At 44.6% G+C, this 18158-nt stretch overlaps 1 protein-coding gene across 2 annotated transcripts in view; it reads right to left on the bottom strand.

The window, feature by feature from the left end:
- LOC137324777 (ADP-ribose glycohydrolase MACROD1-like) overlaps positions 1 to 18158 on the bottom strand; it is an 812403-nt gene that overhangs the window by 5889 nt on the left and 788356 nt on the right. For both annotated transcript variants that reach the window (XM_067989466.1, XM_067989467.1), the window contains 2 exons: positions 5702 to 5746; positions 3267 to 3320 (listed from right to left, as the gene is read on the bottom strand). In XM_067989466.1, coding sequence (XP_067845567.1) covers positions 3267 to 3320; positions 5702 to 5746 — 99 coding nt within the window. The remainder of the gene's footprint in view (positions 1 to 3266; positions 3321 to 5701; positions 5747 to 18158) is intronic.

The following is an 18158-nucleotide window of genomic DNA, read 5'->3' as shown; positions in this document are numbered from 1 at the left end:
TGAACCGCTGCAGTCCGTGTGGTGACGGTTCTCCCACAGTGCTGGTAGGGAGTTCTAGGATTTTGACCCAGCGACAATGAAGGAACGGTGATATATTTCCAAGTCGGGATGGAGTGTGACTTGGAGGAGCACGTGCAGGTGGTGGTGTTCCCATGCGCCTGCTGCTCTTGTCCTTCTAGGTGGTAGAGGTCGCGGGTTTGGGAGGGGCTGTCGAAGAAGCCTTGGCGAGTTGCTGCAGTGCATCCTGTGGATGGTACACACTGCAGCCACAGTGGGCCGGTGGTGAAGGGAGTGAATGTTTAGGGTGGCGGATGGGGTGCCAATCAAGCGGGCTGCTTTGTCCTGGATGGTGTCGAGCTTCTTGAGTGTTGTTGGAGCTGCACTCATACAGGCAAGTGGAGAGTATTCCATCACACTCCTGACTTATGCCTTGTAGAAGGTGGAAAGACTTTGGGGAGTCAGGAGGTGAGTCACTCGCTGAAGAATACCCAGCCTCTGACCTGCTCTCGTAGCCACAGTATTTATATGGCTGGTCCAGTTAAGTTTCTGATCAATGGTGACCCCCAGGATGTTGATGGTGGGGGATTCGGCGCTGGTAATGCCGTTGAATGTCAAGGGGAGGTGGTTAGACACTCTCTTGTTGGAGATGGTCATTGCCTGGCACTTGTCTGGCACGAATGTTACTTGCCACTTATGAGCCTAAGCCTGGATGTTGTCCAGGTCTTGCTGCATGAGGGCTCGGACTGCTTCATTATCTGAGGGGTTGCGAATGGAACAGAACACTGTGCAATCATCAGCGACCATCCTCATTTCTGACCTTATGATGGAGGGAAGGTCATTGATGAAGCAGCTGAAGATGGTTGGGCCTAGGACACTGCCCTGAGGAACTCCTGCAGCAATGTCCTGGGGCTGAGATGATTGGCCTCCAACAACCACTACCAACTTCCTTTGTGCTAGGTATGACTCCAGCCACTGGAGAGTTTTCCCCCTGATTCCCATTGACTTCAATTTTACAAGGGCTCCTTGGTGCCACACTCGGTCAAATGCTGCCTTGATGTCAAGGGCAATCACTCTCACCTCACCTCTGGAATTCAGCTCTTTTGTCCATGTTTGGACCAAGGCTGTAATGAGGTCTGGAGCCGAGTGGTCCTGGCGGAACCCAAACTGAGCATCGGTGAGCAGGTTATTGGTGAGTAAGTGCCGCTTGATAGCACTGTCGACGACACCTTCCATCACTTTGCTGATGATTGAGAGTAGACTGATGGGGCGGTAATTGGCCGGATTGGATTTGTCCTGCTTTTTGTGGACAGGACGTAACAGGGCAATTTTCCACATTGTCGGGTAGATGCCAATGTTGTAGCTGTACTGGAACAGCTTGGCTAGAGGTGCAGCTAGTTCTGGAGCAAAAGTCTTCAGCACTACAGCCAGGATGTTGTCAGGGCCCATAACCTTTGCTGTATCCAGTGCACTCAGCCGTTTCTTGATATCACGTGGAGTGAATCGAATTGGCTGAAGACTGGCTTCTGTGATGGTGGGGATATCGGGAGGAGGCTGAGATGGATCATCCACTTGGCACTTCTGGCTGAAGATGGTTGCAAACGCTTCAGCCTTGTATTTTGCACTCACGTGCTGGGCACTGCCATCATTGAGGATGGGGATGTTTACAGAGCCTCCTCCTCCCGTTAGTTGTTTAATTGTCCACCACCACTCACGACTGGATGTGGCAGGACTGCAGAGCTTTGATCTGATCCGTTGGTTGTGGAATTGCTCAGCTCTGTCTATAGCATGTTGCTTCCGCTGTTTAGCATGCATGTAGTCCTGAGTTGTAGCTTCACCAGGTTGGCACCTCATTTTTAGCTACGCCTGGTGCTGCTCCTGGCATGCTCTTCTGCACTCCTCATTGAACCAGGGTTGATCCCCTGGCTTGTTGGTAGAGTGAGGAATATGCCGGGCCATGAGGTTACAGATTGTGCTGGAATACAATTCTGCTGCTGCTGATGGCCCACAGCGCCTCATGGATGCCCAGTTTTGAGCTGCTCGATCTGTTCTGAATCTATCCCATTTAGCACGGTGGTAGTGCCACACAACATGTTGCATGGTGTCCTCAGTGCGAAGACGGGACTTCGTCTCCACGAGGACTGTGCGGTGGTCACTCCTACCAATACTGTCATGGACAGATGCATTTGCGACAGGTAGATTGGTGAGGACGAGGTCAAGTAAGTTTTTCCCTCGTGTTGGTTCGCTCACCACCTGCCGCAGGCCTGGTCTGGCAGCTATGTCCTTCAGGACTTGGCCAGCTCGGTCTGTAGTGGTGCTACCAAGCCACTCTTGGTGATGGACATTGATGTCCCCCACCCAGAGTACATTCTGTGCCCTTGGTACCCTCAGTGCTTCCTCCAAGTGGTGTTCAACATGGAGGAGGACTGATTCATCAGCTGAGGGAGGGCGGTAGGTGCTAATCAGCAGGAGGTTTCCTTGTCCATGTCTGACCTGATGCCATGAGATTTCATGGGGTCCAGAGTCAATGTTGAGGACTCCCAGGGCCACTCCCTCCTGACTATATATCACTGTACCGCCACCTCTGGTCGGTCTGTCCTGTCAGTGGGACAGGACATACCCAGGGATGGTGATGGAAGAGTCTGGGACGTTGGCTACATACAAGTAAAGGTCCCAGACCTAATGCCTAATCTGTGTTAATTGGCTGAACGTAGCTGGGACTGTGATATAAATGGCTTCACCATCTTTGGGAGGGGGGAAACAAAAATCAACCTCAGTTCCTGCTTTTATTCACCATCCAATAATTTCTGCTGAAAGTAAATATTGGGTCAGCATAGAATCTCTCTCAACTTTGAAACCCTCTTGTCCACTGTCAGGCATGAGGAATGGTCACCATTGGAGCCATTGTGGTTTGATTGAGGCCTTATACATAATGGAATGAATCTGGATACTAAAGGGGAGGACCACCTGATCAAAATGGCTGTGTGATGGGGCAATATTCCAAATATTCTTCCCTGTTGGATAACGGCATATCCTATTGTACGTAGCGGTTGAACAAATGAACAATTAAAACAATGTTTTTACTTCAAATTCATTTCGGTAAAAAACTGCTTGTTAAATCTAATGAAAATTCTGAGAAATTAAAATCATGACTAATCCATATTTTTCAGTTTAACTTCAGTTTTTTACTCCATGATTTTGTTTTTCACATGTTCCTGTTTTATTATTTCCGCTGTTTAACATCATTGCGAAACAAGAGTTTGTGGTACCTTCTTCACATTCATCAATATAGGGTATGCGGTCATTATTCTCCTTATCGTCTCCTGTAAAACATTGTATAATGAGTCACGTTAGGCTTATTAAGAACTTTTGCCGTGTGTGTCAACTTGTGTCCTGTGCAACTTAAAGCAAATTATATCTTCCCCTCCCCTTTCAGCATTCCGAAGGGTCTGTTCCCTTCGTGACATCCTGGTCCACTCTTCCATCACCCCCATCACCCGCTCTCCTCCCCACGGCACCGTCCCGTGCGAGCGCAGGAGATGCAACACCTGCCCCTTCACCTCCTCCCTTCCCACCGTCTGGAGCCCCAAACACTCCTTCCAGGTGAAACAGCGATTATATTTGTTGTACTTTCAATTATACTGTACTCGCTGCTCACGATGCGGTCTCCTCTACATTGGGGAGACCAATCGCAGACTGGGTGATCGCTGTGCTGAACACTTCCGCTCAGTCCGCATGCGTGACCCTGACCTGCCGGTCGCTTGCCATTTTAATTCTCCGTCCCACTCCCACTCCGACCTCGGCCTCTTACACTGTTCCAATGAAGCTCAATGCAAGCTCGAGGAACAGCACCTCAAATTTCTACAAGGCACTTTACAGCCTTCTGGCCTTAACATTGAGTTTAACAACTTGGGAGCTGTGGTTAAGATCTCATTTTCTCTCGGGACAGCGGGCGCTGGTAATGGAGGACAACTGCGCCCGAGCCCCTGGGGGTGGGGGAGGTCAGGCTGGTGCTTGGGATGGGAAATCCCCTCTTGGTACGCGGCCCCGTGGTCTACCTGCCTTTCTCCCCCATGTTTCCGGGCCACAGGAATCTTCTCCACTTTACCAGATTTTCCATGCTGCCTTCCCCCTCTGCTATTCTACATTTACATCTCCTTTTTGTTTCTTTACTTGACTCATTACTGCCCCCTTTTGCCTCGCACCATCATCCTCCCCCCTCGCCTTTTCCCTGGCTCTGCACTTGCTTAAATCGACCTGAAACGTTAACTCTGTTTCCCTCTCCACAGATGCTGCCTGAACTGCTGAGTGTTTCCAGCATTTTCTGTTTTTATTTTAAAGCCGATTATCTTGTATTTAATTTATGTTAACCTGTTTTTTTTGCTCTGTGCAGATGCTAATGAACCTGCTGTACGTTTCCAGCATTTTCCATTTTTCCTTGTGATACCACACATGTTGGTGCCAACATGCTGCATCATAGTATCATGGCAGGTACAGCACAGGGAGGCAGCCATTCGGCCCATCGTGCCCGTGCCAGCTCTTTGAAAGAGCTATCCAATTAGTCCCACTCCCCTGCTATAGCACCTCCGCAAAAGACAGTGCCCTGCAATGAAGGAGACAGAGTGTGGGAATGCATGTTATACGGTGCCACCTACCATTTTCCTTCATGTCGCCGGTTACAAAGCAGCAATGACGCAGACACAAGCTCAGCAATACCTTGTCTTCTATCCCACTCACATTTGTGCCAATAGTGCACATTTCATGTCAACAATCAGCTCACTTCCTGATGGTTCACATTTGCACCATTCCCTGCTCCCCTCAGCACTGCTTCCAGCTCCGACCTGCCACTGGTCCAGGGGACTGAATGCCACTGTAGGCAGTTTTGTGAAAGCAGGAATTCCTGCCCACTGCATGCAGCAGTTGCAGGTTGCAGCTGGGAGCAGTGGTGAGGAATGGGGAAGGTGGAGGGGGGGGTAGAGTGCCAACATGAGCTGGTGGGGGGAGTTACATAATTACATCGATTCTACAGCAAAGAAACAGGCCATGCCGGTGTTTATGCTCCACACAAGGCTCCTCCCACCCCTCTTCATCTCACCCTATCAGCATTACCTTCTATTCCTTTCTCCCTCGTGTTTATCTAGCTTCCCCTTAAATACGTCTATGCTATTCACCTCAACCACTCCTTGTGGTAGCGAGTTCCACATTCCAACCACTCTGGGTTTAAAAAAAAGTTTCTCTCTAATTCCCTGTTGGATTTATTGGTGACTACCTTATATTTATGGCCCCCAGTTTTGCGCTAGCACAAACTGAGAGGAGTGGAGATGGGTGCCAATTTGAATTGAGAAGGAGAACGGGGTCTAAATTCAGGACTCTTTTTGAGATGGCTGAGCCACCTTGTCTGAAGCCGTTGGTCAGCTTTTGTGAGCTTTCCAATTTGGCACTTAAGCCGTCGGCCAGAAAATGACACAGGAAGTGTACAAAAATGGAAGAGAAAATGAAAAACAGAAATCCACCTTTGCAATGTCTTGCTTCGTTTGAAGGAAAACAAGCCAACATCTACTCACATCAAACCGAAAATAATCACTTGTTAAGAAGTAAAAAGGTTTTGCTTTCACATCAGGAATGCCTGAAGGCCCTTAGGGTATCTGACTGGAACGTACATTCCACCAGAGCACACCTTTTAAAAAGAGTTTATGATTCTTACCTTGAGTTTGAGAATTTTCTTCATCATCATTCATTTTCTGTGTACCTGGTTAAGCAAAAGAAACCACTTTTGAGTAAGTATAGAATCTGATGAGCCCGACTGAATTTGGAATTATTGTATTGCATGATTGCTTTTCCCTTTGCGGTCTACTAATGCAGAGGGCTTGTGAGAAATGGTTTCATTTTGTGAAAACTGATGACAACAAATGCATCCAGCGACAATAAATGGGTTCCCAAGCTTTTAGTTTTGATGAATGTGAACTGGCTCGTAGCAGTTTCTTCACATCAGCATTCCGAGAACAAATGAACATCAGCCTTCTGCTCACCACTGGATTTCAGCCGGAGGCCGTGGAGAGTAATTCAAACTATTTAACTCAATGACTCAGATGTAGCTTCTGCTATTTTTAAAAAAAAACATTTGTACAGGTTTAATAGGAGCCCAAGTGTATGAAATGACAATACAGGGTAAACTGGTGAAGCTTTTATAGAAACGAGCATATCTCCAAGAGCATTGCTTATGCTGAATCAGGGGATGTGCTACTTTATCATTGTGACACACAATGTATTATATTAGTTAATCACCTGTGGCAGTTCTCATGAAATAAAAATCTCTCACTTACTGCAACTATCTTTCTGCATCTTTTCCATTTTTTTTTTGTTACAATATTAGTTTCCCATCCTCCTCTCCTTCCAAATGGCTCTCACCAGTGGTGTAGCGACAATTTTAGAAGTAACTATATTGTGCATCATGTATGAAATGTATTTTCTGAGGGAGTCCAGAGACATAACTGCTGAGAAAAATTATATTTTCACAGTTTATTTGGAAAATTTTCCAGCATTTTGGATTTGACTTTTTATACATATATGTAAATATTTTCTGACGTGTACATTACTTTATAGGAGGAGATATATCCAACTAAAGCTGGACAGAAAATAATTATAACGGTGAATCATGTACATTGTAGGAATTAATTATTAGGAGAGTGATACACTTGTGTCTTGATTCTCACTAAGTTGTTTTCTTGCTTGATAACAAAAAAATTTTGAGCCTGGAAATTACCGTTGGTGATATTATTGGATGCATTCTTCACGGGCATGATTTGAAATGGGAATAACTGGGGGACGCAGTAAAAATTAAAAAAATCTAAAACCCGCCCACTTCTGGAATTAACGGAGGCGGGCGACCAACCCGCTCTCGGGAGGCGGGTTGGTCACTAAAAGCTTTCAAGGAGGCTGCGGGGCCTCCATTTTTGCAGACTTTTTTTTTTTTGCTTTTAATGCCCGGGGGGGGCCGGGATTCCCGGCCTTCTTCTTCACGCCATGTGAGAGGAGGTGAGAAGGCCCGAAACTTCAGCTAAGTGCCTTTATAGCACAGCTTGTGGGCCCGGAGGAGCAGGAGTGCTTCCCCAAGGGCCCGAAAAGCCTACCTGCAGTGACCCTACAAACACGATCTCCGACCCCCCCCCCCACTCTCTCTCTCTCTTCCCCCCCCCCGACCCCCCTCCATGATCTCCGATCCCCCCCGACATCTTACACTTACATTTTCACGTCCTCTCGCTGGCTGCTCTCCCGTCTGCCTGAGAGACAGCCTGTCAATCAGGCCGACCTCCTCGCCTCCTTTCCCGTCAGGAATTCCGCCCCCCCCTGCCCCCTTCCCAGCAAAATCATGCCCCATGTGCTTGTGAGATAGTCATCAACTATCTTAATGAGAGTGTTTATTTTAAACAGGTTCACATCATTAAAATAGATCACAGAGAATTCATAATTAGCCATTTAATAGTTGGTGGGGGATATTTTATCAACCCACATTATTAATACTTCATTAAGTTAACGAGGGAGAAATATTTAATATCATGAACGTACTGAATACATGAACGAGGATTAATGATGGGTATGTATATGAATATGTTCCTATACATAGTATATAATGCCAATAGAGATGGGTTCTGAATGAGGATTGAACATAATGGCCATATAGTCCAAGGCTACAGCAATTTAAAAAATAAATATTCTGTGGGGACAAAAGACTGTTCAGATACCAGAAACAAAGCTCACCTCAAACACATGCACCAATATTTGACCACTACTGCCTTAAATAAAAATCTACAGATAGCATTTATAATAGTCTTGAGAAACAAATGTTAAGACAGGTGCCCACTAACTTGATGCTGCAGATTCAAGTTGTGTGGCATCACCAGGCAATAGTTACTCTTCTAATAAATAATATGACAAAATATAGTTTGGGAGAGAGCAAGGGCCTATTCCTCCTCCCCCCCCCCTCCCCCCCCAATCCCCCAACTATACTTGGACAATGAGGATGTGTAATTACTACACCGGCAGAGACTGGACTCATGGTCCCTTTCATCACCGTTCTCCTGTCCTCCCCCACTCCCCCACATCTCCCGGGAAAGCTGGCTGGTTAGGGAAAATGGATGCATCCACAACAATACCTTAAATTATTAAAACTAGCATTTCACTTAGCATTCTCCATCTCCCATGCCCGCAAGAAATGCAAAATAACCGTATGGTGGCAGAGGGATACTGAAAACATCAGCGTGCGGGAGCACAAGGTTATTTAATATCTCTCTGCATCCAGAATATTTTCTTGCTGTCCAAAGTGAATCCAAGTTTGAAATGAAGCAACTTTGGTTCTTTTTAAACAGCCTTACACTGACCTAATTCAATTCAGCTTAGGCTTGGAATTCCACCTGGTCCTCATTCGAATATCCACCAGACAGTGGGTTTTTTGATTGAAACGTTATCTACTTCCAGCAGGACCTCGAGAATTTACAATAAGTCAAAAAGAACTCAGTCTAAAAGCGGAGTCTATCTTCCTTTCTTGAGACTTAAAATATGGCAGAATTAACAATCCCCTCATTCACTGCCGCCCACAATGGTACTTCTGCTAGAGGAAGAGATAGATTCAATGATGATTAAGACAACCTATTACCCAGGCCTTTGGAAGAGTTGAAAGCACGGGTGACGTATTATGCTGCCAAGATGGATAACCTTAAACTCAACAAAATTATGTGACTCGAGCCATTGATTTAAAATAGAATATCATGAAATAATAACAAGCAGCTGAAACATGGCTGTAACTGGGTCAGGATCGGAAATTAAATATACTCGGGCATAAAACTTTCAGAAGGGGTAGAGTAGGAAAAGAAGAGAAGAGAGTGGTATAAATCAGAGAGAATATCAAGGGACGCGAGCAGATGGATTTAAATAGAGAAGTGGTTTAAACAGAATCTCTTTTGATCGAGCTGAGAAATAGCAAGGGATCAATCACATTGCTGGGAGTATATTATAGACTGTCAAACAGTGGAAAGGAAATTGAGGATGAAGCAAAACTTGGACCAGACACTGGTTAATGAGTGGAGCAACTAGGCGACCTAAAACTGGGGGAACATTGGAGAGGCACCCCTCACAGTCTAATTAGCTTCAGTGTAAGAATAGAAAAGGTAAAAGAAAAGTTGAGCACAAAAGTACTGGCTGGAAAAAGTAAAATTATAGCAAGTTGAACAGGGACCATATGTCTAGATTAAATGGGAGGAAAAAAATTGGCAAACGGAACCACGACAAATCAAGTATATTTCAGAAAAGGAAAAAGGGAGTGTGTTGAAGGCTGGAGTTCTATGAATGAATAGGAAGACTAGATCAACTATGAAAGTAAAACCAAGAAAAACGACATTTAGCAATTACACGCTAGATAATGCAAAAGAAAGCCAAGACAAATAGAAATTATGCAGGGGCGATTGTAACCCTGTCCGTGCAGTTAAAATCGCCGGGGGGTGGGTGGGGGGGAACTTATCCCCCGAGGTCTCGTTCTCTTCCTGCAGTCTCTTCTGAGCAGGTGGCTAGGACACTTGCTCCAGAACACAACAGGGTCCCTAATTAAATATGCAGATTGGGCTCCAATTATGTCATTGAGGTCCGACTGCAATTTTAACCAGTAGCCTGAGCAGAGAAGCTGTCAACTTATTGGGAAGAGGTGCCGGGGCCAGAAGAGGCCCACTGAGATAAGTATTTTTTAACTTTTGTTAACTATCCTTCTGGGGCCAGGAGGTGCAGGAGCGCTCCTCCAGGCCCCACAAGGAAAGCTTAGGCCTCCCCTACCCCGGGCTTTCCCCCCTCCCCATCCCACCCGTTCCCGAGTTCGAAACTCTCCCTAAACCCCCACCCCGCGAATTGTCAGATTGCTGGGGACCATTCTTGCCGCCCGACATTGGGCTCCCAGCTGCCACTTCCCACCGGTACTGGGCAGGCAACTGACCAGGGACGTGCACATGAGGCCCGGGAGTTAAAATAGCCCAGGCCTCACGCTGCCGAGGTTTGCCGCTCGGCTCAGCCCAGGCCCGCCCGATTGCCGCCCCGAGTTAAAATTGGGGCTTATAGGAAAACGACAAAAATAAATTAGTGCGGTTAAGAGAAAATATATTAGGGGAGAAACATAAAGGACAATAAAAAAAAGCCGTATACAACAGCAACAACAACTTGCATTTATATAGCACCTTTAATGTAGTAAAATGTCTCAAAGCGCTTCACAGGAGCGCAATCAGACAAAAATTGACACCAAGCCATATAAGGAAATATTAGGACAGCTGATCAAAAGCTTGGTCAATGAGGTAGGTTTTATGGAGCATCTTAAAGGAGGAGAGAGGGGCGGAGAGGTTTAGGGAGGGAATTCCAGAGCTTGGGACCTAGGCAGCTGAAGGCACGGCCGCCAATGGTGGAGCAATTAAAATCAGGGATGCGCAAGAGGCCAGAATTGGAGGAGCGCAGAGATCGCAGAGGGTTGTAGGGCTGGAGGAGGTTACAGAGATAGGGAGGGGCGAGGCCATGGAGGGATTTGTACAAGGTACATTAGTAATAAGAGGATAGTCAAGGAGGGGTAGGGTTGATAAGAATTGGAGAATTCAAGCTCATGTTGGAAAGGGAGGGAATGGTAAAGAAATTAAATAAGTATTTTGCCTCAGTTTTCACGGAGGAGGTGGGTATTGAAATTGTAGAACCACCAGAGGTGGGTGTATAACAGTGAAGGTTACTGTTCAGAGAGAAATGGCAATAAAATGATTGCTCAAATTTAAGCTGGACAAGTGACAGGGACCTGATGGTCTACACTTAAGGAACCAGAGGGATGCTAGGGAAGGAAGGCTGTAGCAGAGAGCTAGAGGGTGAAACATATAACTTCACTCTTCAAAAAAGGAACCAGAAAATTATAGATCAGTGGATTCTAGCGTAGCTTACCAACAACTGTAAATACTCAAACAAAATTGGAGTTTGTCAGGAATAGTCAACATGTATTTCCGCAAGGGCGGCCATGCTTGGATCAAGCTTATAGAACTCTTTGAAGAAATAACAAACGATAGATAAAGGAAATGGAATGGATGTGGTTCATATGAATCTTCAAAAAGGATTTGCTAAGACACCGCAAAAGTGACTTATTATGAAAATAATGGCACAAGAAATTAAGGGGACACATGGATAGAGAGGATGGTTGGAGGGCAAGGAACAAAGTGTAGGCAGAAAGTTGCTCTACTGGGAAGAGGGAGAGTTCTGAAGTTGTCTGTGTTCAGGACGTTCTTATTTACTACATACACAAATCATCTGGATTTAAGAATTAAGGGAACAACACTGAAATTTGCCAGACACTAAGTTGTGACAAGGATGTGAAAGACTGCAGGAGACAAAGATAACCCAGCAAGATGGGTAGATGGACGGCAGATGCAGAAAAATTGCCAAGTAATATACTTTGGAAGTAAGAATAGGAGAGAGGGATATGACTTGAACAGTAACATTTTAAATGGGTTAGAGGAGCAAGGGGGCTCCTTGTTGTACAGATACACAGGTCAATAAAGTGGCAGCACAAGTAGAAAAAGGCCACAAAAAGGCTAATGTGATCCTTGGTTTTATATCTTGAGGCATGGAAAACAAAAGCAAGGAGGTAATATCGAACTTACACAAGACCTCAGACCACAGTTGGAGCACTGGGGTCAGTTTCCGGCACCTTATCATGGGAAGGTTATGGAAAAAGTGCAGCATTGATTCAATAGGACATTAGCAGAGATATAGGGTTGCATTCACGAAGAGACTTGAGAAGTTAGAGCTTTTTTCACTACAACAACAACAACTTGCATTTATATAGCGCCGGAAAGATGGTAAAACGTCCCAAGCCGCTTCACAGGAGCGATTATCATATAAAATTTGACACCGAACCACATAAGGAGATATTAGGGCAGGTGAGCAAAAGCTTGGTCAAACAGGTAGGTTTTAAGGAGCGCCTTAAAGGAGGAAAGTGAGGTAGAGAGGGCGGAGAGGTTCAGGGAGGGAATTCCAGAGCTTGGCGCCGAGGCAGCCGAAGGCACGGCCGCCAATGGCGGAACGATTAAAATTGGGGTTCCGCAAGAGGCCAGAATTGGAGGAGTTGTAGAGATCGAAGAAGGTTAAGGGGTGATCTGATGGAGGCCTTCAAGGTTATGAAGCATTATGATAAAGTAAACATTGATACACTGTTTGCACTCGCCAACAAAACGGTAATGAGATAGCACAAATTTAAGATAATAACAAAAAGAAAGAAAGGGCAGGTCGGAAAATAAATTGTTGCTGGGAACTGCTTGAAAAAGTAGGCAATTGTAGTCATTATGCTAAAAAGCGAGTAGATGATAAAGTATTTATAAAATGATATGATCGTTAGAGATACTGAATAATCTAGAAGCGCACTCTAAATAACCTGACCCAACTGAAACCCTAATTGAACTCTCATTATCTTTTTAATGGTATTTATGCAAATCCCAGTACTTGCACAATGCCACGACTTCAATAGAATCTTCACATACTAATTCTACAGCAACCGGGAGGCTGATTGGGAAGCGTAGGAGTTGTATCTTATTGATATCTATCCCCATCCTGACTTACCCACCTCAAGATTCCCAAAAAAATGTTTAGCAATCAAAAACAATCTGAAAATGTCTTCTGCATTTGCAAAATATTAGAATTTCAGTTTAAAGCAACTGGTTCAAGACTGTACAATATCTGCTAGCTGGCTTTTTCTTTTTACATTTAATTGCGGAGCCGGACATTCAGATATAAATGTGCAGTGTTGGATATATCTTTGCCCTCAACAGAGCCCTCTTAAAATTGCCTGCCTTGGAAATAAAATAACTCTCGACAAAATAAAGCATCCTAATCAAAATACCAGCAACACTGTAAATGTTAATTAAACAAACGCTGAGAGAGACGAAAAAATGCCAACGCAGAAATGAAATGATCAATATATTTAGGGGATGAGCACATTTAAACACGGACGGTGAGCACAGGGCTGGAAGGTACCAGTTTAAAATTAACAAGGGTGAGATGGGTATTGTGGAACAGACTTCCAGCAAAAATAGTTGATGATGTGCTGATTAATTCCTTTGTAAAGAGCTGGATAAAAAGCTGACTGGGAATGGGGCTGGTGGTTGTAGGTTTAGATACAGACTTGAGTTGATGTTGTTTCTATCCTGCTGTGGGGAGGGAGGGGAGGGAGGGGGGGGCACAACGGGGGAGGCAACAGGCCAAGGTTGAATAAGGGAGATGGAGGGTGAGTGAATATTCCGCAATTGTGCTTGATTATCTGTCAGGATCAGGGAGTACCTGTGCAGAACCTCAGCTCGGAAGGTTGAACAAGATGGATAGAGTTCCACGATGGTCCGGGACAGCGGACCGCTGAACCACGGTACCACATTCTGGGAAAACCTGGTCTCTCGGAAAAGCCGGAGGCACCGAGTCTTTCTCACCGTGGACAAACAGAGGAGGAAGCAGAGAAGCCACAAAGGATATAAAGCTGCCTGTGATCAGCCTGGCAAGCTGATGGATGGGACAGATCTGTTTGGGTCGTGGCCAGAAAAGGGCTCTTCAGGAGACAACAAAGTCAGAATAATGGCCCCCAGCTGTGGTTACTTGCTACTGAATGTTACGGATGTAAAACACTGGCAGGTAATTAAAACATATAGGCCTAAAAATTGGATCAGAGGGTGGGGGAGAAGAGGAGAGTGACGGCTGGCAGCCGCCCGTGCTCTTTTGTTCCACATTCAGGGAGGTATATTTTTAAAACTTACCTTGTTGGGTGCGGCCTAGCAGGTGGTTCCTTTAAGGCCGCACGTAGGCCTGGTGTTCCTGAGCGCAGCCAGCACGGGCGCTGGATGCACTCAGAGCAAACCAATCTTACATCGGTGGCCTCGAACAGGCACAAGGCCTCTTGTTTGCAAACGTACGCAATAAACGGGATGTTTCAGGTGTGGGCACAGCACGCCCCGACCTTTACCAATATGGCGGGCGGTGCGCTGCCGGCTCGCAATGCCACGGATCTGGTCGATTTTAAAAACTTACCTTTGTGTTTCTTCCGCAGACGGCAGAGGCCCATTTAAGGACCGCTGGTTGGGCCGCTGTAGAACATAAAAGCCTCCCTGAGTTTGCCCGGCGGAAGCCCGGATGGGTCTTTGCCCAATGTGGCAAAAGGGCCCTGCACACCGGCACAGGACTCTTCCTTGTCTATTTAAATTGTGCCAGCGCTGCCCTCAGGAAGCCTCCAGGGACGCCTGAAATCAGCGCGGTCCAATACTGTGGTAACCAGAACACCAGTGCCGCATAGCGGGTGCAGGACTGGTATATGTTGCGTCCGGAAAACGGGCGAGACACAGACCAATTTCTACCCCCTAGCATCGAACAATACTGTTGCAATCGAAGTAGTCCACAAGCCACCATATAGATTCATATACCAACACCCCACTACCCCGTCTTTTGATTCACACCTCCTCCACTGTGCCGTACTTTACTGACTTGAACATATAGATACTTCGGAAGTTGAAATACTTTTCAGCAGCTGAGGATGAAGAATTTTAAGTTCAACGGTGCAATGGTACAGATCCCTACTCCGAGAATCAGCCCACTAATTAAATAAAAATTAGGCCATTTCATTTGCTTTTTCATTGCCCAAAGGTGGGTTCTTACACCCTCATTCAATTAAACAGTGGCCTGTGACCTGCCCGGAGGGAAATGGCCCTGTGTTAAATGCCTCTTACCAACGAAACACACACCCACACACAAATATATTAAATGCGTAGAGAGTCCATCATCAGTATTCCCCAGATTAAAACAAGAAAGAAGTCTCCTATGCTTACTGACATTGTTCTCTCATATGGCTTTGACTAACCTTACAAGATTTCCTTTACAAATCTTCATTGAAATTACTCAGGTCTTTAGTCAATCTCCCATGGAGTCTGAAAGCCTAAATCTAATTGCACAACACTAAGACATGCTTGATGTGATGAGAAAGCCCTGAAGCTTTGAAAGACTGAAATCTTTGGCCATCTGCTTGCCAAACCAATGAACGAACAATGGAGTCAAAGAGAAAGGAAGAGAAATGGCACTCAGTAGCTGGGATTCTTTTAATTATCAGTTTAGTGAAACCATCAGCATGTGGAGGACATATCAAAGCAAGTGTGTGGAGTATCAGCTCCCAGAGTGACTATTTAAAATAAATAGGAAGTACCCATCAATCATGTTAGCATTTAATTATTATTTTAATGCTTATTTACCAAAAGTGGAATCCTGTTAAATACAATTGTTCAGGATGTTCAAATAAAATCACAATCAGCCTCGCGTACAACCAAAAAGTTGCAATTTGTATTAAACAAAGTTAGAAATAAACTGGCCCGCGTACAGATCAGGTATTTGCAAAATAGGTTTGTGCACATTATCAGATTTGATAATGGCTGTGACTTTATTTCTGCACTGGCTGAAACAGGACAGAGTGTTGGTTATTTGTCCTCCTGGTGAGATGGGATTTAGCGAGTCGACTTGCTGAGAAACTCCAAATTGACAACACTCATCAATATTGTGCACAGCTTGTGAACTGATGGATTAAACCCCAGAATCTTAGAATATAAGGCAAGTACCTTAATTCCTATGCTTCTGGGATTTAGTAAATGCAAAGAATTATTTTTTTTTAAAACAATGAAGTTTGGTTCAATATGTCATATATTGAAAGAAAACCAAATCCACTGTGACGTGTTCCATGTTTTAGAGAAAATAACATTGGAGATCAATTAGAAAATTAATTCCATGTTTTATATAAAGTTGCTGGCTTAAGGCAACATTTGCATCAAGATTTCACTCCCTATATAATGTTTAAAACTCAGTACAGCCTGGATTTTGATAGAAGCTGTGTATTGGACTGTTAGAGGTTCTTTTAAGATTGCAGGATACTGCCTATAATCTGGTCAAATTCTGAGTGCTCTGTGCAGCAGATAACCATGAAAGTTGACAACTAGATGACTAATATTTGTAATAAACACAGAAAGAAATGTCTGTGAATGTGATGGTAACACATATAAATAAATAATGTTCCATAAATGTTGAAATGTGAAAATAAAGAATGTAACTCTACTCTCTTTTCTGTCACTCAATGAATTATATGACTTCCAGAAGGCATTTGATAAAGTCCCACATAAGAGACTGTTAGCTAAGATAGAAGCCCATGGAATCGAGGGAAAAGTACAGACTTGGTTAGGAAGTTGGCTGAGCGAAAGGCGACAGAGAGTAGGGATAAAGGGTAGGTACTCACATTGGCAGGATGTGACTAGTGGAGTCCCGCAGGGATCTGTCTTGGGGCCTCAAATATTCACAATATTTATCAATGACTTAGATGAAGGCATAGAAAGTCTCATATCTAAGTTTGCTGATGACACAAAGATTGGTGGCATTGTAAGCAGTGTAGGTGAAAAGATAAAATTACAAAGGGATATTGATAGATTAGGTGAATGGGCAAAACTGTGGCAAATGGAATTCAATGTAGACAAATGTGAGGTCATCCACTTTGGATCAAAAAAGGATAGAACAGGGTACTTTCTAAATGGTAAAAAAAATAAAAACTGTGGATGTCCAAAGGGACTTAGGGGGTTCAGGTACATGGATCATTGAAGTGTCATGAACAGGTGCAGAAAATAATCAAGAAGGCAAATGGAATGCTGGCCTTTATATCTAGAGGACTAGAGTACAAGGGGGCAGAAGTTATGCTGCAGCTATACAAAACCCTGGTTAGACCGCACCTGGAGTACTGTGAGCAGTTCTGGGCATCGCACCTTCGGAAGGACAAATTTGCCTTGGAGGGAGTGCAGCGTAGGTTTACTAGAATGATACCCGGACTTCAAGGGTTAAGTTACGAGGAGAGATTACACAAATTGGGGTTGTAGTCTCTAGAGTTTCGAAGGTTAAGGGGTGATCTGATCGAGGTTTATAAGATATTAAGGGGAACAGATAGGGTGGATAGAGAGAAACTATTTCCGCTGGTTGGGGATTCTAGGAGTAGGGGGCACAGTCTAAAAATTAGAGCCAGACCTTTCACCAGTGAGATTAGAAAACATTTCTACACACAAAGGGTGGTAGAAGTTTGGAACTCTCTTCCGCAAACGGCAATTGATACTAGCTCAATTGCTAAATTTAAGTCTGAGATAGATAGCTTTTTGGCAACCAAAGGTATTAAGGGATATGGGCCAAAGGCAGGTATATGGAGTTAGATCACAGATCAGCCATGATCTTATCAAATGGCGGAGCAGGCACGAGGGGCTGAATGGCCTACTCCTGTTCCTATGTTTCCTATATATTAATGCTGTTGGTATTTAAGTCTCTTTCTATTAATTGGAGATACTGAGCTTGACTTTATTGTAAGAGTACCACTTTCCCTCTATACGTGGATCCAAAGTAAACTCTAACATTGTGAAATTGATTCACAAACGCTTAGAAGTATAGATTTATCTTGTACAGAAGGTTTTTTCCCCAAATTGGATATATGGGGTGGAGCGTGAGAAATCGAGGAAAATATAGCACTGGAAAGGCTCTGCCATCCACCTGGCCAGTCACGAAGGGGTGGACCAGTTAAGTGGTATATTTTATAAATACAGGCATTACGTCCACCTCTCCTCCACTTTTCCATGGCACCGTGATTTAGCAAGTTAACACCCCCTGACCTGCTAGTCCACGTCCAGGTGGAAAGAAACACTTGTGCTGAAAGACATTAGGAACTTTTAACACTGAAGGAGAGGGCTAAATGCTAATCTAAAGCAGGGCAGCTCCACGGTCCAAACTGCATTGGAGAAATGAACTTTTATGCGTCTCATAACGAGCTGTTTCTGGACCTCCTTTTTATTCATCAATCGCGACCTTGATTTGGAACAGTAGCAGCAATGAAGATAAATAGGCAAGTGACTGGTTTATGTTTAAGCCCCATTCCACAGGGACACCAGCTTAAGTATAAAAGTGTCTTTCAATTCCATTTTGAAAAGTTAAAATCATAAAACTGCACCATGCTATGCAAGAAACAGAAGTCCATATTATTCTTATCTGCTGTGTCCCATAGTCACATCAGAGTAAACCTGCTGGGTTGTTTTTAGACCAGCAGGAGTTAAGACCTGTTTTCTACT

Source organism: Heptranchias perlo, chromosome 8, assembly GCF_035084215.1.
Source record: "Heptranchias perlo isolate sHepPer1 chromosome 8, sHepPer1.hap1, whole genome shotgun sequence".
NCBI lineage: Eukaryota > Metazoa > Chordata > Chondrichthyes > Hexanchiformes > Hexanchidae > Heptranchias > Heptranchias perlo.
Note: the sequence above shows the minus strand (reverse complement) of the source record. Positions and strands in the feature narration are given on the sequence as shown.